Source organism: Piliocolobus tephrosceles, chromosome 6 (genome assembly GCF_002776525.5).
Source record: "Piliocolobus tephrosceles isolate RC106 chromosome 6, ASM277652v3, whole genome shotgun sequence".
In the NCBI taxonomy this organism is placed as follows: Eukaryota; Metazoa; Chordata; class Mammalia; order Primates; family Cercopithecidae; genus Piliocolobus; species Piliocolobus tephrosceles.
This window is the reverse complement of record NC_045439.1, coordinates 73,283,941-73,294,175: the sequence shown is the minus strand read 5'-3', so window position 1 is coordinate 73,294,175 and position 10,235 is coordinate 73,283,941. Positions and strand designations below refer to the sequence as shown.

The 10,235-nt window shown below is 34.5% G+C and overlaps 1 protein-coding gene across 2 annotated transcripts in view; it reads left to right on the top strand.

Annotated features, from left to right (window-relative positions):
• UNC13C (unc-13 homolog C) overlaps window positions 1–10,235 on the top strand; it is a 584,413-nt gene that overhangs the window by 323,118 nt on the left and 251,060 nt on the right. For both annotated transcript variants that reach the window (XM_026447030.2, XM_026447029.1), the window contains exons 10-11: window positions 4,565–4,734; window positions 8,460–8,575. In XM_026447030.2, coding sequence (XP_026302815.1) covers window positions 4,565–4,734; window positions 8,460–8,575 — 286 coding nt within the window. The remainder of the gene's footprint in view (window positions 1–4,564; window positions 4,735–8,459; window positions 8,576–10,235) is intronic.

Sequence of the window (10,235 nt, the reverse complement as noted above, 5' to 3'; positions counted from 1 at the left end):
GCTTTCTAGCCCGAGGTGATTAAATCTTCACTCTGTGTACCAGCATCTCTTCCACTGAGTCAGTTCTATGTTTTTAGACTCCGTTACTTGCCATTGCCTTCATGCTTTAACAATTATTATGTTAGCGAGCACTCTCAGTTGCAAACGAAGCAGTCCACTTTGGTTAGTTTAGGCAGAGAAAGATTCTTTATAGACTACTAGGTCACTCAAGAATCATTGTAGAGGTTAAAGTACCAGCTTCTAAAGCTACTGTGTGGAAACTGGGTCAAGTTATGTGGCAGCGTTTCTTTGGGGAAAACACCAATCAATTCTTTTGCCCCTCGGGACTAAATAGTACTGTGAAACCCTGTATGACAGTACTATATAGCATCCACTGTTGGGGGGAAAAGCAGTTCCCATGATATGGACACTGTGCCACTTTGAGTTTACACCTTGCTTGAATGCAGGGTAAATACCTGGAACATAGCTGCAAAGGAATCCAGGAAAGTGAGTTATCTAACTTGAGTCTTCAGAAGATGAGCAACACAAGGAGGGATCTGGTCAAAATGGAAGCAGAATGCTCAAGAGGCTGGGCCTCCATACATGATGCTTCTCCACTACAGAATCATCAACTGAATCTCCAGTTTCAAACCCATCACGACACCCTTAGGTAATCTTCAACATTTGAAACAGCAGCCCTGCTCTTACCTTTGCTCTGTGAAGTAAAAATGTAAGTTTCTGACAGTTTCAGTGTGAAACACAATGGCAAACTTAATATTCCTCAAAAAACAGCTGTTTGGAAGAGAAAGAATGTAAGAGCTGGCCAGTCTTTATGGGGAATGAAAGTAGAACCAATGTTAGTTGTGACAAATACTAGTAATGTGACAGGTTAATAAATAATTAGGGTTCAGGGCATACAGAAAGGCTCTGTGCTATTGTTGCAACTCTTTTGTAAATCTAAAATTATTCTAAAATAAAAAGTTCCTTTAATAAAAAAATGAAAGAAAACCAGTCAATCAGAAATGCAGAGAGACTCAAACTCTCAAGGCAAATTGCAAGTACACTTATACAAAGCACATCATTGGTCATTTATATTTGTCTTTCATCTATTTGTATCACATTTATTTTAAACAGAAATTTGGAAAGAAAGATAGTATTGTTTCTCCCTCCTTTTTCTATATCATATATATGTATTATGTAGAAAGACACATGCCCATGTGTGTATGTTTATCGACCCATATAGTTACTACTATTTTGTATGGATTGCTATTTGTGTGTGTATTTAACCACTTAATACATTTTTACTTTGCTTTTATAGTAAAAACTAGAATCTCAAAAAAATTGGCCTCAAAATGAGATAGGATATTTTTTCTTGTGAAGGAATAGATTCTAGAAATGTTTACCAATCTTTATTATCTAGAGCTTGTTATTTATTGTGCCTGCCATTTGCAGGTAAAAAATACATTAGAACTCTGCCTTCCAGGGCTTGTATAAACTCCGATGATTTATTTATCAAAAAATGACAAAAAGGGACATCTTTCTGCATTTGCAATGTATTGAGAGTTAAGTTTAAGATGACAACTGTCTCTTTTGCTACTCTGAAATGCCTTTCTGTCTTTTTCTGAGATAAGAATGAAATAAACTAGTAGTTGTGTCTTTGTTTCTACTTAGACTTTTCTTCTTTTTGAGAGCAAGGAACTTAAACTGTTAGCCATTTTTAATATAAATTTTGGGCAAATTACCAAAGAGGTTATCCAACTATGCTTGCTACAATAATTTCAGGTGTGGGTTCATACAGTTATCTGGGGAATTCTGAGTCAATGGGAGACAGCTGTGCTGTTACTAGCCTGACCGCTCTCCATGGTTGATAGTGGGCTTTGTTAGCTGCTCCAGACACAATGTCATGGATTAATTCTTCCTTTCTCCCACAATTTCTACCATATTTTACTAATAAAATAGCACAAACTTAGATATGTTTATGAATATATTTCTAAGAATGACAAAATTATTTTTTCCTCAAATATAAAAGGGATTTTACTTTGGTGAAACTTTGCAGACTTTAGTGAGTATTTGTTGAAAGATACATGACAGAAATAATCAATAAGAGATATATTAAACATAGGCTCTAACTTCAAAAAGAATGTGTGGAACTTATGGAATAATGGCATATTATAGCTAATAGGGATCAAACATTGCCTGCACTGTGCTAACCGCTATAAGGTGTTATCTACCATTTCCCGCAAACATTTTCTAAGACAAGTGTTATTATCCCATGTTATTTATAGATAAAGTAACTGAGATTTATAGAAGTTAAGTTAGGTAGACATAGTAGTTCTCAACCCTGTCAGACCCAATAATTCATTTTTATGTAAAATAATTCATAATAACCCATTTTATGCTGAAACAAAGTAATGTATGATTTAACCTATATAGATATAACTTGAAAAATCAGTATAATGTTCCAACCTAAAATGAAGGAGAACTAAAAGTATTCTAATATGTATTTTAACATGCAATGGCTTGGCTACAACTACCCTAGAATACATAGTAGACACAGGCTTTCACAGTTGATAGAATTAACATGAATATGACCATTTCAAATGCACACTGATACAAACACTATAAATACTATAGTTCAAACATTATAGTTCAAATGCTTTGTGTAGTTTCGACATGGGTGATGTAATTTTTCAAAATGGAAAACAAGCCTTGGTGAATTTCTTAACAGCAACAACAACAAAACCTTCTTTGATTAGTGATTGACATACTAGTTCCTTTCCAGGACATTTCAGTGTCTAGTAAACGATGCAAAAGACATGGTGTTTCTACCTAAAATAATTACATCCTGAGCTAAGATAATTATCAATGAGTTAAGCAATTCCCTTATTGCCCAATGGGTCATTTTAAATCATGCACACTGTCCTGTACATAGTGGGGTGTCTAAATCTCTAGCCGGTTCCACTGAATGCCAGTAGAGTACTGTCTTTGAATGTTCGTGAAAACCAAAAATGTTCCAGAAATTAGTAAAATGCTCTGTGTTGAAAACTCCTATGTTAAGTAGAAACAGTGGTGCTACAATTCGCATATAGTCCTGTCAGATTCAAATATTATTCTTGTATGTGCCGTATTATTTTGCCTTATAAGTTAATGAAAGAGACATTATACTGTTAGGAATTCTCAAATACTTTTTGCACCATGAACCTGTTGGGAAGTCTAGTGAAAACCATGGATGTCTTTTCAAAATGTACCTTTTCATATAAAAAATAAAATTCACAGAATTAAATCAATTATATTGAAACATAGTTTTAGTTTAATGATAGGTACAAATAATATTTTGAGGTTCATAACACTTATAATGTTATATGTAAGTATCTGTGGTTGTATTGATGACAAAAATGCTGTTGTAGAATGTTACCTATATTCATAATTGAAAATATAAAGATGATCTCTTCCTCTCTCTCTATATATGTATTTTATGCATATATGTATAAAACATGTATTTTATGCATACATATGTATAATACATGTATATATATTTTATGCATACATATATGTATGCATAAAATACATGTTTATACATATATCTTAATTATAGATAATACAGATATAAATTATATAGAAAGATAGATATCTATATCTATCTATATAGATTATATAGATAACATATAATATATATATATATATTGTGTGTGTATGTGTATATATAATATATGTATTTTAATCCAAGTTTAAGAATACTCAGAACTCATCCATGAACCCTGAGATAAAGCACCCGTACTAGAGGAAATCATGTACAAGATACACAGGGAGCACACAGTTGATCATAACTAAATGGTTCAATAAGTTGTAGGAAAAGTGATATACTATACATCAGTTAACTTGCTGATTCCTAAAGATTGATTGGTTAACAGGCAGAAAAGCCTAGGGAAGAGTATATACAAAAATCATAGTGTCAGAAAAGTCCGCAATATGTGTAGGCAATACTAAGTAGCTTGCTTCAACAAAAGAGGGTGGAGGAAACCTGAAAATTAACAATGGACTAGAATGTACAGTTTGTTCTTTAAATCAGAAGGATTTTATTCTAATTCTACTTGATTTAATACTATCTTAGGTGTTTACTGGGAGTTTTAGGTTTTCACGTTCTTCAGAAAACTACTATTGTCATTTTGTAGTCTGTGAAGTCCACATTCTCAACTCCCATTGCAATAAAATTAGCTTTATTTTTATGGTGAAGAATTTTCCAAGCATGGATATTTTTATCAAGATAACTATTGTCAATAGGAAATATGGCATAAGTGAAAATATCACAAGCAAAGATTTCTGACCGATATTTGACTATATCTAAATCAGTTGAAGGAAATAGGATGGAATGGGATTCGATTTTCCCTTATTAACATTATTTAACTTTTCTTCAGTATATTTGCATTGTGTGCCTGCAACATCCCATGGATAGATGCAATGGGTTATCTCATTTATTATGTTGTATATTATGCCTTTCTAGAATAGATAGAAAATAAAGTACTAACATCAGATGCAATTTAGAGCAGTTTTCAATGGTTGTTAACTTATCCACATTTATTTTCAGTGAGTGTCATAACTCCACAGATCGAATCAAAGTCAGAGTATGGGATGAAGATGATGATATTAAATCCAGAGTCAAGCAACATTTCAAAAAGGAGTCAGATGATTTTCTGGGACAAACAATTGTAGAAGTGAGGACCTTGAGTGGAGAAATGGATGTCTGGTACAACTTAGGTGATTATTTTTTTATCTACTTGAAAACAAGTTAAATAAAACCCCTGAATACCTGTGGCATGTATTATATATTCCCATGTAAGTAAAAATAACCAATGCCTTTCCAGGACATTCTGTTGGACTTTAGATGATTCATTTCATTGACAAGAAAAGACTATTCTTTTTTCAACACTAATGAAAGACTTTGATAAATCTGAGGTGAAAAGAGAAAACTCTTTCCAAGAACTACCTAGATGTCTTTTAGAGAAAAATATTATTGCATTCTTAAATTTAATGCATGAAATACAGCTTCATAAACCTTTGCCAAATACGTGGGAAACAAATAATCTATTATTTAATGCTGTTTGACTTATTTCCTTCTTGTCTATTGATGGAATTTTGGCAATGAAGGAAAAATGTATTTTGAATTGCTTTTGAACGATAGTATAAAAGTAGGCTTTAGTTGACAAAGCCAAGTAAATATGTGAACTCATGCGGACTCTCATGATGAAGATATTGAGAAAGTGATTAGTTGGAATGATTTAAAAAATTATTATGGAACCAGAAAGTAAATAAGGTAAGTTTTGATTTAACTTTTACTAGAATAGAATAATAACATAGAATTTCAATGGTGATTTAATAGTAGTAAAAATATATGGGTCAGAGGCCGAGACGGGCGGATCACGAGGTCAGGAGATCGAGACCATCCTAGCTAATATGGTGAAACCTCGTCTCTACTAAAATACAAACAAAAATTAGCCGGGCCAGGTGGCGGGCGCCTGTAGTCCCAGATACTCGGGAGGCTGAGCCAGGAGAATGGCGTGAACCGGGAGGCTGAGCTTGCAGTGAGCCGAGATGGCGCCACTGCACTCCAGCCTGGGCGACAGAGTGAGATTCTGTCTCAAACAAAACAAAACAAACAAACAAACAAAAAATATATGGGTCACCCCAGTTTCTGCAAAGGCACGATCTGAAGATGTCTTAATCATATCCTATAAAGTGTTTTAATTAAACTTTTGAGGGCTGGCTGGATATGAGTTAAAGAGTTGACACATTCCTCAGGTTAAAAAAAATTACCACTTAAGATACCAATATATGTTAACAAATTAAAAAGTGCTTTTGACTTTAAAAAATAATCTGCATACTTTTAGTAATGAAATAATTGACAAACTAAAAGGAGAAGGTCAAATAGAATTCATGAAACTCTAGATTACAGGATAATTCAATGAAAGAGAGATATTTAATTTATCCAAACACAGATGATTCAAGTTAAACTAAGAACTAATTATCAAAACTATTTTAAGAAATCTTCCTTAAAGAAGATTGGTACTCTTATGTATTGGAGTACAATTTTTACCTCTCCTGTAATGAGCCACCCCCCAAAGCTTGTTTTAACTATTAAATGACTTCATATATGAAAATAGAGATACTAACTGAGGGTAAATTTCAGGCCATTAACTCTGTAGAACATTCACCAATTACTTCTTTATGAAAGAGGTTTATCTTTATATGGACTTTTTTTCTGTAATACGTTAACATTTTCTTGGGTTGAGGCAGTAAAGTTGTAAGTCAGAACAGAAATTTCTCCAATTTGTTCTTTTAACAAAACATATATGAGTGCCTAGCACAGTGGCTCACACCTGTCATCCCAACATTTTGGGAGGTTGAGGAGGGAGGATTGCTTAAGGCCATGAGTTTGAGTTCAGACTGGACAACATAGGGAGACCCATCTCTACCAAAAATTTAAAAAATATTCTCCAAGCATGGTGCCATGTGCCTGTAAGTCACAGCTACTCTGGAGGCTGAGGCAGGAGGATCACTTGAGCCCAGGACACTGAGGCTGCAGTGAACTAAAAGATTATGCCACTGCACCCCAGCCTGGGTGACAGAGTGAGACCTTGTATATAAATAAAAAAACAAAGAAGAAGAAGAAGAAGAAGAAGTAGAACCCCCAAAAAAAACCATGTACCAGTATATATTCAGGAACTTGCTGAGGAATTTGAGTATGCTGCTCTTAGTAGAATCAGCCATCCAGCTCTTATGCTGAAACCGTCCTTCAGTCTGTGAGATGAAAATATGATGAAACACAATATTGTAAGTCTGTACCTACTCACCCTCAGTACATTTTTGTCCTCACTGCTGATGTTTAACCTTTGAGAGAGAGAGAGAAAAAGAGAGAGTGTGTACAGGTTTTACTTTTTTCAGCTTTGTGTAAAATCCCTGAATACATTCTATCCAAGCAAATAACCTGTTTCTATTCTTGATACAACCTTTCTCATCACTTAAAATTCATTCTACTACACAAAGGAAGTTTTGACCAAAAGCCTTGGGTGTCCACGCGGAGCCTGCTTCCCAAAGATCCTTTGGGATGATAACAGTCAAAAATCAAAGAACCAACAAATCTCCCCTGGAGTTCTGAAAAGAGGTATGTGACGAAAAAGACCCTAGGTCTTGCATTTCTCTTGGCCCCAGCAGAGAATTTTAATATTTGTTGAGAAACAATTCCCTCTCAGCCAGGAGGAAAATCGCTTATGATCCTGGCACTTAGAAGGGAAGAATCTTTGTAACACAAATGACTATTAAAGAATAAAAGTGAAAAGTCATCAGACGTTCCATAAGAGGGACGTCATCTTCATGGTTTAACTGCACCTTATATGGCTAAAGGTACAACTATGTTTAGAAAGAGGGCCAATTTAAGGTCCTCCACACTGACTTTGTGTCACTTACCTAAATCCTATTTTCATTTGTGAAATGGGTCAGATTGCCAGAAATGGGTCGTGAACTTAGGACCTCCCTGCTACAATCACAGCCTAGAAGTTTATGCCTTTATTTATCTCAGAGCTATTGATCAGTTCATACTGAACACATACACACATTTTATGGCTAAGTTGACTATACATTGTTTCCATTCAAATAAACAGTCTAACACTTATAAGTTAGCCTAGGTTATAGACTGTCTGTCTTTATAAATCACTGACAATGAAAACTATTAGCAACATTTTTTAATTAACCAGAACTTTGGCTCATCTTTTCAAGTACAGAAAGAAAAGAAACCAAGTAGTGATAGCTTTCAGACAAAATGATTTCCTATTTATACACCATTTTTCTTAATTTTGATTGCCAAATAACTTATTTAATTTCATTGTATAAACTGATCAACTACACAGAAATATATATGAGAATGGCAAGGTCTTCTGATTAGTTTTTTTTTTTATTTGGAATATCTATAAGACAATTGACAATTACAATAACATAATAGGCAAATATCTTAAATTGTATTTAGGGGAATCATGGTTACTTTTTTCTGTTTTTAAATAGAGACAGGGTCTCACTATGCTAGACAGGGTGAAGTGCCCTGGTGTGATCATAGCTTAGTATAACCTCAAACCCCGAGCTCAAGACATGCTCTCCCTCAGCCTCCTAATTAGCTAAGACTGCAGGCAAGCACCAACACACCTGCCTAACAACAACAACAGAAAAATGTAGAGACTAGATCTTGTTATGTTGCCTAGGTTGGTCTCAAACTCCTAGCATTAAGTGATACTCCCACCTTGACTTCCCAAAACACTGAGATTATAGGCAAGAGCTACCACATGTGGTCTCATTATGGTTACTTAACAAGCAACTCCGACTCAGAAAAATAGTTTTTAGCTACTTAAGTCTTTTTTTTTTAAGCTTTTGAGAGGTCATACGAGAAAAACATTATTGTCAGACATGACTGACAAATTGCTTTTTTGCTTTATCAGAGAAAAGGACAGATAAGTCAGCTGTATCTGGGGCCATACGATTGAAAATCAATGTGGAGATAAAAGGAGAAGAGAAGGTTGCTCCATATCATATTCAATATACCTGTTTACATGAGGTAAATAAATGGAATTTTACTAATACAAAATATAAGAAATGTTCTTGATTATGGATTCGAAAACAGAATATTTGGTTTTAAAAATCATTGAATTTGTAGAGTGGTTCCTGGAGTTCTGACTCTATACCACAGCAGGCGATATAATATCATAAATTCTATGTATTGTATTACCCCTGATGAACTTGTCATCTAATGAGAGTTTAGAACAAGCCTGTGAGGCAGGTGTGAATAGGCAGTAAGATGATAATGCATAAGTAGATACAAAAAAATTACTGTTCTTCCAAAGGGGAAGAAGAGTAATAAAAATATTGATTGAAGAAATGAGTCATGCCACGTATTTTGGAAGCATTAAATATGCAGTAGTTTGGTAATGCAGGAGAGGATCAAATCATAACTGTGTTTTGAGAACTCTGAGTTAGAGTTCAGATTTTATTGAAGATTTAATTAGGACTCTCTTTATAACTAGAAACATAAAAATGTGGTGCTGTTTCAATGGCTTTTGGGAGCCAATGTCATAAGCAGTTAACTTTTCTTCCTGTTTCTGAGTACAACAAACTGTTTCATACATATTGCACACTCTTCCATGTTAACTTTTCTTTCCACAAACATGTGAGTATGGAGAGAATAAGATGTGGTTACTCACCCAAAAGGTAGGGCCTAGTTGGCTTAGAGAGAGGTAAACACCATCCAACGTCAATCAAAAGCACAGTTTCACCAGTTCCCTTTTGTGTCTCAGTATAGAAGCACAGGTAAATCATCTTGGGATTCTATCGAATGTTTGTCTCTGAGAGGTTAGTTAGAAGTGTCACTGGAGACTTTCTCTGATGCAAATAATACTTGCCTCATATCAACAAATAGGGGAAGCTGAGGAATGTACTCTTCTTCATGTTTTTCAAAGTAACAAAGTACCTTCCTCAGAAAAAGACAACTGAAAGGTAGCTTTACTTTTTTGCATATTATTTTTTCTAAATATATTCATGAAAATTTATGCATTTAAATATACCCCATTTTACTAAAAAAGAAATGAGAAACAGTGTTCAAATTGTGTGAATATCACACAGTAATTAGGTATACGACCTAGGTTTATTTCATAATCACAGTTTTGTGGTCAGTGATATCATTCCTTCACGAGAGATGGTTCATTTTTCAGACCAATAAAAAGAAATCCCTTGAACTGGCATGATGAAGAATTCTGGCCTTAAAGTGTGTGTACAGTCAGAGACATAGCAGTACACTTCACTTTACAGAGTCTTTTCTACTGGCCCAAGAACCAGAAAGAACTGAAATCTGAGAAAAAGTTCTTCAGTTTACCCTGGCTTCATCAAAGTAGCAGTTGCTAAGCTTAGACGCAAAAAGGAATTGAGAGTAGTAATTTCATCACTCCAAAATTCTTCAACATTCACTTTTCAGCCTCATTTCATTGCCCTTACTCTTACCATTTTGCAGCCCAAACCCTTTAGTATCATTTACATAGCTAAATTTTGCCTTAACATAGTCAAAATCACATTATTCATCCAGGGCACCATAATTTACTCAGAATCCCTGAATGCAAAATATGCTCTATCATGTAGAAATGATTTCATGCAAAAACACTTCCTTCTGCAAATGGTTTGGTATGTACAAAATATTTGAATCATTGATTCTGTATAGACCAACCCAA